Source organism: Calliopsis andreniformis, unplaced genomic scaffold, assembly GCF_051401765.1.
Source record: "Calliopsis andreniformis isolate RMS-2024a unplaced genomic scaffold, iyCalAndr_principal scaffold0022, whole genome shotgun sequence".
Classification (NCBI taxonomy): domain Eukaryota; kingdom Metazoa; phylum Arthropoda; class Insecta; order Hymenoptera; family Andrenidae; genus Calliopsis; species Calliopsis andreniformis.
In genome coordinates this window covers 288,296-305,452 of record NW_027480432.1, presented here as the reverse complement: position 1 = coordinate 305,452, position 17,157 = coordinate 288,296, and the positions used below count along the sequence as shown (strand labels likewise).

Sequence of the window (17,157 nt, the reverse complement as noted above, 5' to 3'; positions counted from 1 at the left end):
GTCGTCAACAGGGTGTAAGATGTTTGGGAAAGAGCCGAGGAACTCCAAGGGTCTACGATTAGATCCGTGTGCGATATTCGAAGAGGGAAGAGAGCAACTTTTCCGACGATCGCTCGGTCCTCGCTCGGTCCTCGGCGAGAATCTGAAAGAGACGCAGACGCGTCATCTGCGAAAAACGTTTGAAGGGAGCGGAACGCGACGGAGCACGCGCGCATTTTGCGCCACTTACCGATCCCCCGGCCGAGAAGCCGGACATAGCGTGCCAGGTAGGAACCCCTGCGAGCCGATAGTTATCGTAACACCGGAAGTTCCTATCCAGGGGGACCCTGAGCAAGACCCTCTCTGCCTTTTCCCCTCTGCCGTTTCCCGCACGCAGCCGCGTTTTCCGACCGAATTACCGAGCTTTTCCATTTTCAAAATTGACCAAAGTATCGTTCACAGTATCTGGACAATTCGTCCGATCCGTATCGGGTCAACGTTCCTCTCCTTTTTGGGCTTTCCATGCAAACACTTCACCTTCGCAGGTCGTGTCCACGATTCCTCCGTTCTCCTTGCGACGAAGAAAACGCGTTACAGGAGCACCTTGTCGATTGTTCAATTTCTCCTTGGTCCTAAGAATAGAAGGTAATTCGTTTCCGCTAGTTAATCCCATTGAGATTGAAGAACGACGCGCGGTTTTCTGTCGCGAAGAAAGGTATTGCCGGGAAGCCATTATTCCGGGATTCGGTGCTACGCGTATTCACCCTTTGCGCTTCAGCTTCGGCGCGTACAGAGGAAACCTAGTCAGATTTTCATCTACTCGATATTACGCCTGACTAAATCTTCATGTATCGAGGAAGATATATTTAGACCGCAGAGAGTTATATTTTTCGAGCGTCTCGTGGTTCTCTTTCTAATTCGTAACAATATCGATATCGACGGATAAGCAAATGATCCCAGTAAGAAGGCATTTTCTTTTAATGTCGCGTATACGAGATAACACCGAAAGAATTACCTACCTACAACTAATCGATTCACTGATTAAGGTTTGCGGTTGATAACCAATGGTCCGTGACACTAGCATGATTAAAATAAATAGTCGGCAGTCGCTAAACGTAGGTACTCCGATATCGCTGTATCGTTCGACTTCTGTTAAAGTTAGCGAAACGTTAAGATACGACTGTTAAGAATCAAGTCCGAAACAGTAGCAACTCCGCGAGCTCGATCCACGAGAATTTCGCATCTCCGATCAGAGGAATTATTCTCTCAAGTGTTACCGCAACAATTGAAATCGTGAAAATGAATGAGAGTCGTTGCAACCCAGTCGAGAAAACGCGGATTAACTGTGATGCCTGGAAAAGGGGAGAGAAGAAAAGCATGATCCACCGAAGGTGATGCAAGAAAGCAACGTTTTAGGAAGAGATCCTCGTCGAAGGCTTCGACTCGCAAACTCCGTGCATTGTAAGGACGCGAATACGACGTAGACGAAGGCATTCGTTGTCGATCTATGAAGAAGAGGTCGAGGAGGTCGAGAAGGTCGAAGAGGATCGAAAGTCGTTGGAACGATCGGACTGCGACCGAGGGAAGGCGGCACGAAGAGATAAAAAAAGCGAGAAGATGGGCAAGGAGGAGGGTGGTTGGTGTGTTCGGGGAGCCAGCCACTCCATTGCCAGAGTCTCGCCGCGGGACGAAAATTATCTCGGCGAACGAGCGAGCAACTGCTTCCAAGAAAAAACGTGGCTTGTGTTGGTCATCCCGTAACACGCATTAGACTCGCTCTCGTCCGGTTTTGTTTAGTCGACGAGACTATACAAACGTTTTGTTTCCCGATTTTTCTCCCCTCTCGCGTCGCGCGATTCTAGCGTCGACGAGTCGCGGCGGGCCACCGTCTCAGGCCAATTAACTCGCACCTCGTCTCGCCCCGCCTCGCCACGCTTCGTTTCGTCTCACCTCACCTCGCCGTCTTCTGCTTCGATCGCAAGATCACATATGTAGGTACTCGATGTTCTTTGTTCGCCACGACCAGAAGAGCATCCGCGACGTCGCGCGGTTGCAACCCTTCGCGATGCTTTCACTCGGTCCACTAGCCTGACGTCCTGCCACTTACACCTACATAGCTCGCGAGGTTGAACCTTCTTCTTCTTCTTCTTCTCCTTCTTCTTCTCCTTCTTCTTCTTCTTCTTCTTCTTCTTCTTCTTCTTCTTCTTCTTCTTCTTCACGACCGAAGGCCGACGAACGCTTTTATCGGCTCGATTCGCTCGAAATTTACGACTATCTCGTTGGAACCTTTTAGCGAGAAGTTTCGACTACGCAACCTTCTCGAGGTCTCTCAGCCATCGACCAAGAATAACGAAGGTAGGTAAATTACTCGCGTCCGATCGCTTCACCCCCTCGGGTACTTCCTCGTCACTCGCGGGTTTTCGCGTGCCGCGAGAATTCGGATCGATCGCGGCCGAGCGACTGCGAAGGAAGAGATGACCGCACTGGCGAGCCGAGTAACCGAAAAGGTTGCTAACGACCCTAACGGAGGACCGATTATCTCGTCTGGACGGTGGTTTCGGATAAAATACGACTGGCGCAGCTTGCCGTTAAGTAACGGCAAAGATAGGTGTGGCGCCGATCAGAAAATTGGAGGGTGCAGCAGTTCCACGTCGATCGAAGATACCCTCCTTGCCCCTATACTTTCTCCATTTCACCCCTTATGTCGCGGTTTTCTCAATTGTCGATACCCGCGCGTGATTGGAGTTTTATCGAGACTCGATGGGGGTACGGTTCTGGTTCCATCTGCAATAGCATACGCCGCGATAGCTACAGGAGGCGTACGGGAATGTTTCGAAACTTTGAGCGTGTCAAAGTTGCCTTCGCGGTGCTCGAAACGAGTCGCGTTTCTCAAATCGGTAAAGTCGTAGCAGCCTCCGAAGCAGTCTCTGCCTTTCACTCGCGCAACCGCGATCGTGCGACAATAAATCAACCGACACGCATTAAGCATTAACGCATTTACATATCGACGTTCTACCGCGAAGCCGCGGCGCGCACTAAATCACGAGCGATTCGAAAATAAAGCATCCTACGAATTATATATCGTTCCGAGGGACTCGGTATCTTTCGCAAAGTTCGGCTCGCTGTACGCGGTAATGGGTGTCCTAGCGTGAAGCGTCGCTAGATCGGTTGCGTCGCTGGATCGGTTGCGTCGCTGGATCGGTTGCGTCGCGTCGCGTCGCGTCGCGTCGCGTCTCCCGCGAATCTCCCGAGACCGAGTGGCACACCGCTCCGGCAGGATTCGCTCTCGAATCGCCAGAGTTCCTTCTCTAATCTAATCGTGGTCGGTCGCCACGTTTCTCGGCTGGCCGACCGTTTCTCTTTCTCCGTTTCTCCCCGTTCGTCTCGGTCGCTCTGTCGCCTCCTTCCTGGAAACCGGGTCGCCGGTGCGCGGTTGTTTTCACGCGTGTAGGTACACGTGTACGCACGTACACGTACGCGTTCGTGGGTGCTCAGGACCGACCGTAGGTTCTGTAATAGCCCTGTGGGCGAACGAGTCGCGTCATCGAAAAAAAAGAAAAATCGAGAGGTTCGCGACGTATCGTTCGATTCTCCGTACGGGGATGTCGAGAAACAAAGAGGAAGCAACGACCGTGGGGGACAGAGAGGGCGAGGGAGGGAGAGGGAGGGAGAGAGAGGAGAGCAACTGGAGAAGGAAGAAAAGCTAAGGAATCCGACGAATGGATCAACGAAATAAAGCCGATCGATTGAAATCTTTCCAGACGGAGTCGAGGACTGACGCGCGACGGCCTCTTTCGGGGGGAGGAAGACCGAGGAAGAAGGCGAGCGAAAGAAAAAGGAGGAGGGAAGAAGAAAAGAATGGGTTGCTGTTGGATTGTCAAGCGGAACGAGAAAATACGGCGAGGAGGAGAAGAAGAAGAGGATGGCGAAACAAGGCGAGGAGAGGCGCGGCCCGTGGACGACTTAACTTACGTTCGTGCCTGGTCCGCGTGAAATATCGCGAGCGCCGAGCTGCGCCGAGCTGCGCCGAGCTGCGCCGAGCTGCGCCGAACTGCGCCGCGCCACACCGCCATCAGACTAAGCGATGTTCCGTGCGGGATCGCGGGATCGCGCGATCTAATTCGTTGCGCTTCGAGGTTATTTATGGCAGCGACCGCCCGCTTCCCGCAATTTCGCGCCTCGGCTTTTCGGAGACAGGCAGGAGGCTTTTCTCGGTGGCTAGACTGTCGTGCATGGCACGCGGCGCGGCGGATCGAAGAAGCGACGGAAGCAGGAGGGCGGGGGAAAGTCGAGATCCGAGGAGCCGAGAGAAATGGAAAGAATTCCCTAAAGGAAGAAGTCGGAGTAACGGTGCTCTGCTCGCGATAAGGTTCACCGGTTGGCGCCACGGCGATAGAGAAACCGTCTCTCGGGCATCCCTTAAATTCCAGGCGATCCAAACGCGAAAGGCTCTCGTCGTTCCGAGTACACGCAGTCGATTCGGGGCTAGGATCGTATTCGCCATCGATTTATTTTCACGGCTGCGCCCGTGTCGACACGGATACGGCAGCGTCTGCGTGGACGACGCGTGTCCTGGATGGACCCGGGATCTAACATCTTCGAATACCCCCAATTACAACATTCTCGACCGCTTGAAGAGTTCCAAAGCGTTGCCGAACATCGATCTCCGGTCGTTCGTGTCCTCGGCTCTCGCCAATTCCACGCTCCAGCTACGAGGTATTTTCGAATCGACAGCAATTAAACGAAAGCTTTATTTTCCGCGATCGCTAACGGTTCTCCAAGCTACACGCTACGTGGGATCGTCACACGGTACCGAGATTCGACTCGAACGGAGAAGCGTCGAAGCAACGACCGACGAGGAAGAAGTCGTCGAGGTCGAAACGAGCAAAAAATACCAGCGGATCGATAATAACGCGCTCCATGTGTACGTGCGCGCGCGACTACGCGATCCGAGTAAAGTAGTGTAGAAAGAGGCGAAAAGAGAAGAGAGAGGAGACAGGAGGAAAGGTAGGAAAACGATGCTTTCAGAATCTTCCCGTGCGAGAAGGGATCTCGAGGGCGGCGCCACGTTTGCGCCGTACAAAAAGTTCGGGAGGGGAATAAAGAGGAAGAAAAAAAGGAGCTCGCCGCTCTCGGCTAACATGGAATAGCCCTTAGCCGGCACGATAGCCACTCTTTAGCCTGATGGACTCGCGGCTCTCTCTCTCTCTTTCTCTTTCTATCCTCTCCACTCCACGCTCACAGGATCGGCCTGTCCTTCTCCACGATCTGTCTCTCTTCCTCTTTCTTTTCCAGACGCTCGCTGAGATCTGCTCCTTTTGCTCCTCTTACCGATCCGCGTTTCGCCTTCCCGTCGCAATTCCTCGCAATTCCCGTCTCTTGCCTTCCTTCCTTCCTTCCTTCCTTCCTTCCTTCCTCCCTTTCTTTCTCTTTCTTTCTTTATTTATTTATTTATTTCTGCATCACCATGAATTCGTCGTATTCCAAACTTTTTCGATTTCCCTTTTCCCTAGTAACTCGTCGATCACTAGAAAATTCTCTCCCAAGTAGGGTTTCGAACTCGCGAACCGAGGTCTCTTATTCCCAGACCTCGGCTAAAAGCGCATCGAAAACATGTCTAGACAACGATCAACTACCTCGCCGGATTGTTTTATTGATAGAGATCGAATAAAATACACGCCATTCCAATACAAAGACTCTGTCTCAACCATTGCACGGAAACACGCGTACTGTCGTTTGCGCTTTTAACGACCGCGTACACGATTCCTAAGGCAGCTACGAATAAATATTTCTCTATCCCTGGACGATCGATCTCAAGGGATTTCCGCGAGAGCAAGAACAGTGCTCGTAATTTCCAATTCGCGCGCTTCTTTTTGATCGATGCTCGCATCGGACATCTACTTACAGGAGCAGGTCATCGGAGGACTCGAGTCGCTACGACACCTACATGGGCTCATTTTTCTTTTCACGATATACACGTACACTTTGGGATATACGTAATTATCCGTACAGCATGTGCATACGTGTATGTCGCGTCAGTGCGTAAAAGAAGGCACATTCGAACGACCGAATCTATATTTACAAGATTTGCGTGAAATTGGATGGCCAGTTGAAACGAAAGTAGCCATCGCATTTGGGCAAACGGAGAAAGCAATCTAGCGGCAACCGAGAAAGTGACTGCATAGCCGACGGTACAAGGCAACCGAATGCAGCATCGCTCTCGCTTTCTTTCTCCGTCTGCAGAGGGCGAAAGTCACAGGCAGAGCAACACTCATCGGTCGGTACGATCGAGCGCGATCGGTAAAAAGGAAAACGCTCGTTTCTGCCACGGAAGCAGGAAATGCTTTCGAATCAATTTCAGCCGTGGTTCGAAGAATTGCCGCGATTCCCGAGCGTTATAGAATAATTCACAAATATCGTAGAAACCCTAAGGCGAAGAATAAATAGGAACAACGAAAAGGGTGAAGAAGAAGCAGCGATCGCACAGAGCAGACAAGATTTCTTTTGGAAATAGCTTCTTCCGACGTATAAAGAAAGTGCGCGTGGATTGACGTATTCCTCCTCTCGTTCGTATTCGTCGGTACTCGTCGGTACTCGTCGTCACGTCGTCACGTCGTCACGTCGTCACTGTCTCTGATCAGAGTGAAGCGGAACATATTTACCGATCGATAAAAGTGATCGACGCGTTGTCTCGTAATTCGCGCGAAATCTACCAACGATGGCGCTCGGATCGAGCCGACAAGAAGCGACATCGATCGGTAAGTTCTTCTTCGTCGCTCCGTTCGAACTTTCCCGCTTCCTTGACTCTCGTTCGCGGCATCGAAATCTCCTCCTTTATGTCCTCTCGGCGTGGACAGCCGTCGTCGTGGAAGTTATAACCGAGATCAAGTCGCCACTGGATTGACTAACGATTGGCTCTAGTGGTGGCACGCTGAAAATATCGACAGAAGAAACGTTAGCGAATTCTCGGCATTGTTCGAAAATGTATTCGTGGATTCGTGGAAAATCGCGACACTTACGTAAGGGTGGTCTGACGATTTAGAACGGCGGCGGTGGGTAATGCGAGGGGCGAGTGTGCGTGCCCTAATTGCGCCGTGGTCGATGTACCTACAGGTGGACGTCGCTCGTCGGATGCTCCGTTCCCTCCCTCGCTTCCGCTTCCGCTCTCGCTCCCAGCCCCAACACCGCCCCCGATACCGCTGCCATCGCTCCCGTATACGTTCAACTGCAACGAGTCCACTGGAACTTTAAGAAAAATTCCGACTTCTAAGATTCTATCGACCTCTCCTCTCTTATCGAGTCTTCGTTCTGGTTCAGTTTCGGAGCTCCGACCGCGACAATAAACCGCGCGCTTAGTTCTCGTTCTTGCTTGTCTCTCACCGACGATCCTTATCTGTATCTGGCATCTAACACGCTCGAATCGTCGTCAACCTTTATTTGCTTTCGGTCTTCGGTTCGGACTTTGATCTTGGTTCGCGGCTCTAATTTCGAATCACCGATCAAGGACGGGGCGATGTTCGAGATCCGAGATGCCGATACGATTCGCGTATGCACGTTACTTGGACGCGTTCGGTACTCGAAGAGTAGCATACACGGGGGAGGCAGCGATTCGCAAGCGTGCTCAACCTGTAGGTACTCTCGATCGATCGAATGCGTCACGATGAGTAGCGAAGAAATGACGATGAAGAAACTAAATGAACAAACTTGCTCACCGAAGACTCACCGAGTAAGCTAGACTTATGCTCGGTCTTGTGCATGCCACTGGGCCCCGCCAAACTCCCACCCATACCGGAATGATTCTTTGGCTTCCTCTTCCTGGTCTGTATCCCCTCCTTCTTCATGCTCAGCGGCCTGTTTACCTATTACCGAGCAACAATTTTAGAACAATTCACAGTTGAACTTGAATCGGACGAAACCCGATAAAACCATCGACTCTCCTTGCTAATATCGACAGTTGCGATCGCCGAGAAATCATCGATAACGCGCACTTCGGTCAATCGGTCTGTCGGATTAATTCGAAAGAAAAACAATTGCAGAAGGTAAAAGCAAGTAGGTACATAGGTAGATCGTTTCGACGATCGATTGTCGACGCGAGGAGCGAGAATTTCGTAACGAACCTCGCCTCGGTATCTACGGGTGTAGATACCTACCTTCTACCGTACCTAACCCAGACCGCTCCGTTTTCGAGATGTTTTCGGAACGATTATCGGATCACGCCTCGAAAACTGTGACGAGCACGATACGACGCAGGAGAAATTGCGTAAGAAAAGTAATCACGGAGAGACGATCGTAGCTCCGTGTCATTCCCAACTACGCGGACGCGCTGATAATTCTGCTAGAACGGCTCTTCCGAAGCACTAGCGAGTCGCGTCACGGAGAGATTACTCTTATGTATTACGATTTTATTGTGCACTAAAAGATGAGATACGTTCTACGATAACGCGAGCGAATGAACATAACATAAGAGGTAAGAATTCTAGTCTCGCTGCGCGAGGAGAGCAACGTCTACGCGGATGTCGAAAATCAGAGAAGGTCTGTGTCGCCGGTGTCGCGTGTATTTGATCGTCGAACAGCGGACGTCCGGAGGTCCGTTATTTGTTCTCCGCGCGGCAAGCTGGCTTTCGTCGACCAGTGCGTATTCGACGACACGCAAACAAACGAGAACCGCAGAGGTGTAGGCGGTCTAACGACCTCAACGGAACAAAGTACAAAAAAAGGCTAGACTCATTGAAATGTTCTCGGAACATTCCTACTGCCGCTCTTCGCGACAACTCTTTCGTCGCGCCTTTTCTCTACCTTCTTTCGTCTTCGTCTTTCGCCTTCGTACAGGAGAGGTATAGAAATGTATAAAAATTGAGAAGCTCAACTCACGTTATGCAGTTTGAAGTAGAGACCGCAGGCGTTGCAGACTGGCTCGCCGTTGTTGTTCCGCCGCCACAGGGTTGTGTTGCTCGTTCTGCAATTCGCGCACTGCACCCCAGTTCTTCGTACGCCCGTCTGAAACGTCAGATCCGTCGTGTGAGCGCGGGATATAGATGAGAAGCAGAAGGATATAGATCGGGGAACGCGGAATTACCGGAGTAACAGCTTGCTTCGGTTTCCCGCATCTGATGGGTAGCCTGTTCACTCCGTTCATTTTATTGTAAATGCAGTTGTGACAGAAGTAATGGCCAGAGTCGTCTCTCTTCCACATCGTGGTTGGACTCGCGCATCCGGAGCACTCCTTCGGTTCTGCGGGCATTATCGTGCCGTCGAAGGTCTCGTCAGGCCCTGGAAGAGGCAAGCTGGCCCACGGAGAGCCCGATCCCGTGCTCCCAGTCGAAACGCTGTACCCGCCACCCGAGTATAGCTGCATGTTGGCCGCGTCGCTGACTATTGCCGTTACGCTCTGGTAGCTTGGGACGCACTCGTACGTGGGTGGAGACGGGGTTCCCGCGGTCGACCAGTATTCCCCGCTGCTAGGTGGCTTCGCGTAAGAATAAGAGCCAGCAGTTCCGCTGTAAAGGGTCACCTGCGAAGGGGAGCCTGGCTGCTCGTAGTGCAGCGACATGCCGCGCGATCCTCCCAACGAAGAGGCCAGGGTCGGATCTCCCTTGATGTACGCGTTCCCCGGAGATTCCACCTGTCGATCGAACGCGATCATTTCACACCCGTCGATTCGATAGCTGCGCTTCTCCATAGGTATCGTGGACCGATCGTGGAAAATACTTACCCCGCCGACACGGGAGCCTATCTGAGCGGGCGAGGGATAGGCGAGGATCAGCTGATCTCCAGATTTCGCGTAGGTGTAAGTCGGAGCTTGCTGGAACGATTCACTGCTAGATATGTACTGCGCGTACTGCATAGCTTGAGACGGTGGAATCGTGACTGTCTCGAGGGTGGCATACGTGCTCGACACTTTCATGTTTTCAGTCGCGACAGCGGCGAAACGTTCCGCGGCTGCCGTCGCGGCGGCTGCAGCCGCATCCGCGTCGTACTTCATGTCTGTTGCTCCAGCGTCCGTGTACGCGGCAACTAAGTGATGCTGCTGCTGCTGCTGCTGCTGCTGCTGCTGCTGCTGCGTGGACTGCTGCTGATTGCCCGTCACCCTAATGCCGTCGCCGATCGGTGGGGAATAAGGAGGCGCAGGAGAACTGAGCTGTCCTGCCACGGCTGGACTCGCGGTCCCAGTGGCGACTACCGCTGCCAACGCGGCCGCGGTCACAGGTACGTTTCCTTGAGAGACCATCGGAGTGGCCTCGTATTCTTCGCTAGGTGGAACCAGTCCAGGCGAGCCTTGGTGGTAAGGTTTGCCAGACGAACCGTTTCCACTGCCCGACTGCCCGCTGTCTCGGGGGCTGTATCTCTGCTGCGCGGCTGCCGATTGAACGCGCCTGTCCTGTGCTTGAATCACGATCGCGTGATTCTCCCTTCGAAGTTGCTGCGCGTCCGACGTCGAGTAGGCGTACATGCGTTCCACGTCTGTTCTATCCGAGCCAGGTGTCTCGTACCTTAGGCGAAACGATTTTCGTTAAACGTCCACCAATTAGACGAACCTTTCAATTTCTTACCTTGTCGGTTCTTTCACTGTCAGCGTAGTAGGATCGACGGTGTCTTGTACCTCGACCTGCACTTCCTGCCCATTGCTCGTCAGATAAACGACGCGCTGTTCCCCAGGGCGATGCTGTTGCTGAATATCTGCCTCCGCTTGGGAGATTTGAACAAAGTGCTGCGAGGTCTGCTGGTTCCCCGATCCGTGCTGCTCTTCCTCGTGAAAGTTTCGCGACCGAGATTGCTGACGTTGCTGGTCTACCGCCTGATGCTGAAGCTGATGGTGGTGATGGTGGTGGTGGTGGTGGTGCTGGTGGTGATGGTGCTGCTGCTGCTGCTGCTGCTGCTGCTGCTGCTGCTGCATCGGTATTGAAAGGTTGCTAGGGAGACCACTGCCGTCCGGAGAATCGGGTTCCGGTTCCGCCACAGTCTCGGTTATATGCCCAGCCGTCGTGATGGTGCGCACGTGTCTTCTCGACGTGATCACTGTTCGAGGACTTTCCACCGCTTGCTCCTCGGTCGCGGTCACCCGAGGCGAGCCTTCCTCGGCCTGGCCATCCTCCCACTCTTGCTTGATCTCCTGCTTCACTAGCGTTTCCTTCATCGCGTCCTGGAAAAACAGGTCAACGATTCGAAACGGTCCAACCGCTGGAGAACAAGTTCCCAGAACGAGCGAGCGAAGGCAACTGTCGAGGCGCGTGCGGTCGCGAGCAGTCGCGAGCGGAAAATCCCGTGGCACGCGACCTGATCGCGTTTCAGCCGTCGCGTCGCGTCGCATCGGTGAACCGCCAACGAGAACGGAAAACGGTGAGAAAGAGAAAAGAAGGAGAAAAGAAGGAGAAAAGAAGGAGAAAAGAGAGAGCCAGTTCCGGCAGGAAGAAAGCTATATATGTGTGTGCGAGGACGTAGGAAGAGCAAGTGCGAAGAGGGAGCAACGGCACACCTCGGACTCGGCGACGAGAAGAAACGAGCAAAGCACTGTTTACCCTGACTCGCGTCACACTTCCCTTCGACAATGTCAAGTTTCGACTTCCGGAGCGAGCACGCGACGACGTCGACGACTCTTTTCTTTTAGGAGCGCAATCGCTAAGCGACACATCCGGCACAGCGTCTCAGGAGTTACGCGTCCGCAAATTCCAATATGTACCTGCTTTTCCTCCTCTTCTCTTCTACAGTCTATCCGACGAGCTCACCATTCGCGGCACAATGACAGAGAATTGCAAGCACGAGTACGAGCGGACTATTTCACAAACGCGAAAGAAGAGGCAAAAGCCAGGTTTGAATGACGCGTCTCGGTAGAGACGCGGCCGCAAACTGACGCGTGCACGAGAGGTGGCAGGGCGACAACTGTTTGCTTATTCCGAGCAACAAGGAGATCGCTGGGAAGCGTAAGATGGAAGGCGGAAAGTGGAGATACACTCCGTTTGGCTAGGAGACGATAAGAAGGAACCGATGCGTTTCGTACCCAGGGTTCCTCTCGAGTTCACTCTGCGTTCGCTGGCTCCGATGCGAGTTATCAAGCTATCCCCTCGTTGCTTGTGCAGCGGTCGATCGAGCGAACTAGCTCGCCAGCGAAACGCACCGATGCACCGCTGCCACCGACTACTCGCCTGTCTTCTTTTCCCTCTTTTCACGGAAAACTGGCGAAAGAGAGGAGGAAGACGAGGCGAGAATCCCTGGCGATCGAGTGGAAAAGAGGCGACGGAGGGGTCCGTTGTTTGTTCGTCGATAACGAGCGGTCGCTCGCTAGCTACAGCGAGATAACGCGACCGCGAGGGGAGCAAGAGGGGAGCAAGAGGGGAGCAAGAGGGGAGCAAGAGGGGAGCTTCAGCCAGAGCGCAAGGGGAACGCGAGAGGTGTCCACGCGTTCTCTTCGTCCTTCTCCTCCACACGCCTTCGCCATTGCTAACGCCATTTTATTTTAGCGGCCGAATCGTGGCAACGATAGGGTGCCTCGGTGAATCATTCACACGCGGTGGTGTTATCGTGCTGCTTGAAAATTTGCTCGCTGCTTTTTCATTTCGAATCGGAGGGATAACTCACCCTTCCTTCGAAATCGACACCCTTTCCACCCCTTATCGCTCGTCCCTGCGACCAACGCCTATTCTCTATACATTCTGAAAACACCTTCCACTTCCAAATACCTTCTACACCTATGAAATCTTCTATCGTTGAGCTTCGCTCAGTTAACTATTTTTTTCAACTATCCTCCTTGCGTGTTTAGACGAGACTTGTTCTTTGTAATCAATCCCTCGCGTTCTAATCAAGTGTTTTCGCGATGGAAATGACGTACGTACCTAGTTGTATGCGTAAACTGTTATAGCGACGTTACATCACTCCCTCTGACACGTAGAACCAATGAAAAATCGTAAAGCAAGGGGTAAGGCGCGCGCTCCAGTCATCATCCTGAGATAGTAGTCATAGTCGTTACGTCATGGCCGGTCGTTCTGATTCACCTCTGCAAACGAAACGTCATCGCAAAGGCAACGCCAGACCGTACGAAAATCGACGATATTGCTCAACGTGGATCAGCCGAGAAAAATGGTGTTGTCAGGGCAAAGGCGCGACCCTTGATCACCGTGTTCGAAGCTAAGCGAGGCGTACGTGACAATTCGCTAACCGTTCCACGACTCGCGATCCAATCGGATTAGTCGACGGTCGTGATAGGTACCAAACGCGGCATCTGAACGAGTTGGGAAATCAGATGGAGCAAACGTATCTACGTTTTCGATTTTTTAAGTAGCACGTATAGCGGATGCAATCTTTAGAATGATGCCTGTTATTTCCAATTTTGATTTCACTGCAAATAAATGTGAGAACCGATGCGTATTTGCCGCTGAATAGAACAAACTGATTCGTCGATACGTCTATCTAGGATGGGATCGAAAAATGAATTGTTTATCGAAGAGCGAAGGAAATACAGATTACTTTGCGCTGTGTCGCTGATAACGAACGATAACGAACAACGAGTCGAGGAGAATCATGCTGTCCACTCGTCGCTGATCAAACGGTCGATCGAGGCTTTCCCTTTTTCAAGAACGCCAGGCGAGAGGAGATGATTTGTTGTGAGACAAGAAAGAGAGACAAGAGTTGCAAGGCAAGAGAGTTGGACGCTTATTTCCTCGCTAGGAAAAAAATTCATGCGAAAGGAATTATAGATAGGTGGATCGAATACAACGATTTTAGCCTAGTTTAGGGGGAAAGTGATACAATTGTCCCATCTCTTTTGCCTTTTACCTTATCTCGGCGCAAGGGTAGAACGAATCGAGTGGCAATAGCCGAGCGATCGCACGACACCGCGACCACCGATGGCGAAGCGAACCGAGCTGGCTTGTGAGAGGCACGCCGTTGTCAAAATAAACGGCACTATCGCGATTTATCTCGTTTCCCATGATAATAAGAGATAAAACTGCATCCTTACATTAGCTAGTATATCAGCTAAAATGATAATTTCAGTCGTCGGGTCCGCCAGGAACGCGTAGGGCCGTTTCTCTTGTTCCGCGGTCGAGTTATTTTCTCGGGACGCACCGCGACCAGCGTCCGCAACCTAGCGGACGACTTCGCTTCTTCGCGATCGAGTCGGCGCTTCGTATCCTTTCTCGAACTTTCAATTTTCTACAAGTTATCTCTCACTTGAACAATCTTCGTTGAACGCATTGCACAGCGCCCATTCGTTTCCCCCTGTTTGCTACCTAATTCTCGCCAATTTTGGTCCGCAAAGAATGTGTTTCGAGCAACGAGAAGAGAAAGATTTCAGCTGATTCGACGATGCATCGCGCAGAAGATTGTATCTACGGTGAGGAATTTCGACGGAAGAAAATTTCATCAGAAATCATGATATTGTGTCTATCGACGTGAAACGGAGTGCAATGTGTGTAGATTAAGTTCATCGGGTAATACCGTCGTGTTCGCTTGTGTACGATTCCAGAAAGGTGACCAGAAAATATCAGCTTTACTACTGCAGGTGTAGTCAATCTACTTGACCGATCACGTGCCGTCGTAATCATATAGAATCGCAAATATCAATGGAAGCGTGCGATTGGTTGGATTCACAGTTATGTAATTTACAGCAATTAGAGATCGGTAGTTTTTTCGTGAATCGTGTTCTTTCTTCAAACGACGAACATTTTTACGGGAACTGTTTCGCGATGCCGAAAGGGTTGCGTCACGGCTAAAATTGCGGACACGACAAGGCCATTTTCTTTATCGATGAAGTAGGAAAGGCTTATCGACGTAAATGAAAATCCCAGGTAGATCTGTGTGCGTGTCCGTGCGCGCGCAGCCGCTATCGAGGTTGGATTATAAGAGGAAACGAAATTTTTAACGTTTCGTTTGGGTAGCGGTTGTGCGCGCGGGGCGGGTACGAGCACGATTAAAAGTCTACACGAGGGGATGACGACGCGCTTACTCGTTCCTCTCGTTACGCAACACAGCTCCTTCCTCGAATCGACCTCAATGTAATTTTCCATTTCGTCTGGCTTTTTCGTCTGGCTTTTTCGTCTGGCTTTCTCGCAAGGTCCTCTCGCCAGAGACAATTATTATTCTAGGCATCGGCTTTATTATCTTTACCATGCAATTAGTTTCGAATTAGCTTGAGGGCTTAGGGAGCATAAGAAACGAGCATAGAAACCGGGGAGCAACGATAGGAGGGGAAACCGCGAATACGAGGCTTTAGGAAATAAAATGACAAAGGCGATGAATCTCGTTCTGCCTCGTATCTACTTAATCTAATTCGGCAAACAGAACAGAGACATTTGCAACCGTCGATTTAAGCACGATTCTTCGAAACAAACTCGACTTCATCTGTTGGCCCTCCGAGACGAAGCAACGCGTCGTGTGTAAAGCTATTTACGATCCGATCTACGCGCACTCTTGATAACGCGATTCGCGCTCTACGTTCCTTTTCTGTCTCTTCTCGTGTCCCACACGTCTAAGCCCGCTCTTTATAGCGCGCATTTAACGTAATTTATAACTACCGAACCGTCTGTCAGTTTTAGCGTCGTCACACGGTCCACAAACAGAATCTTCCGACAAACGTTCTAGCGTAAACAGCGAAGGAGGCACGTAGGAAGAAACTTCTACCGATCGCTCGTTCAACTTTCAAGCGTCTCGACGCTCAGAAGAAATCGGCGCGCGTTCGACCAATTAAGCAAGACCCGAGAGGAATAATTAACCCGCGCGCGGCAAACAGTATTATCGTCGTTGCCCGATATTATTTCATTATCTTACACCGACTATGTGCTTAACGATTAATGAAATATCTGTGCCGAGGGGTACATATCTCGCCTCGATATCGGATAGTTTCGCGGCAGACGTCGTCGGGACCGTCGATGCGTTTCCGTCGTTTGCGTGACGACACCTTGTGCCGCGGTACGCGTTCATTCCGAAATTCATGCGAAACTGAAACGCGACGCGATGCGACGCGACGCGACTGGAAGCATCTCGAGGTACGATCCTGGCAAGCTTGGAGAACGCGTTCAGATGAACTCGTCGGTCGGTTCGGGATCGTGCCGCGGACTACTCACGAAATCACAAGTGTTGGAGATCGATTCGAACGCAAAACACAAGTGTTCCGTTTCGATCGTACGGGCTCGTGCACGCGCTACCGGAGGGACGAACGAGTTACGTCTTTCCAAATACCGCTCTATTTCGTCTTACCTCGCCTCGCCACGCTTTGCCTCGCCTCGCCTCGCCTCGCCTCGCCTTGCCTCGCCTCGCCTCGCCTCGTCTCGTCTCGTCTCACCTCGTCTTGCTTCACCTTTGCCACGGATCCCTGTGGCCCACCGCGCCACACTACGCTTCTTTCCTTTTCTTCAACTTTTTATTTCTCTGCCGCGTTCCAGTTTATCTTTCGTGAAAATTGATCGATATTCTCCGATAACGTAAGTGAGAAGAAAGCAACTACTTTGAGCGGCAAGGGGTATACGAGTCTCCTTCCTTTTACCTTCATATTTCCCCCTCACGTTTCCATTACATTTTCGTCTCGCCGCGTTGTGTTCTCCACGCGATCGGGATGCAGAAAAATCGCGTGTAGAAATACGAAACGAACAGAGGGAGGGAAGAACCGGAGGAGCAATCGGAGGAGCAATCGGAGGAGCAATCGGAGGAAAGAGGGATACCGAGGTTCCCTCTGAAAGGAAGAAGCAACTGCGGGGGATAGAGAAAAAAAGGGGTAGAGAATAGACGAGCGAGTATAGGATAAAGTGAGGACTTACCGCGGCCGCAGAGAGGCAAAATGTGAGTTGAACGGGAGCGAGGGTCCTCGTTGATATCGAAGAGCTGCAGTGATCTGTGTCGCGTCGACAGTCGACGGTCGACTCGCGAGAGAGCGAAGGTGGCAAGAGCGCGCGATGCGGCTTGACACAGGTGCGTTGCCAAGGTGCGTCGTCTCGCGTAATGCCGACGATTCGGGACGGCTGCCGCCTAGTAGCGTCGTACCGAAGCTTCAATTCGAGCAGAGAGATCGCGTCAAATATTGACCGACCACGATCGTGCGAACGACAGCGAGCAACCTTACGCATCAAGCCCAATTACCTGCGATTTTTCCTTCTCCTTTTTTTCCCCCGCCGCCACCTTGCTCCCATAAACGACACCTATTCTATTTCCTTCTCCTATCCATCCAAGTCGCGCTTATATTTCTCTTCAGTT

General features: G+C 51.8%; 1 protein-coding gene across 1 annotated transcript; it reads right to left on the bottom strand.

The window, feature by feature from the left end:
* Positions 1 to 6,813: 6,813 nt before the first annotated feature.
* LOC143186791 (uncharacterized) lies at positions 6,814 to 11,113 on the bottom strand. The gene is made up of 9 exons (XM_076390567.1): positions 10,914 to 11,113; positions 10,530 to 10,799; positions 10,178 to 10,469; positions 9,692 to 10,117; positions 9,056 to 9,601; positions 8,851 to 8,976; positions 7,703 to 7,838; positions 6,999 to 7,218; positions 6,814 to 6,910 (listed from the first exon to the last, which is right to left on the bottom strand). Exons 1-9 carry the CDS (start codon positions 11,111 to 11,113, stop codon positions 6,814 to 6,816), a joined length of 2,313 nt encoding a protein of 770 aa, XP_076246682.1.
* Between the last annotated feature and the right edge of the window lie 6,044 nt (positions 11,114 to 17,157).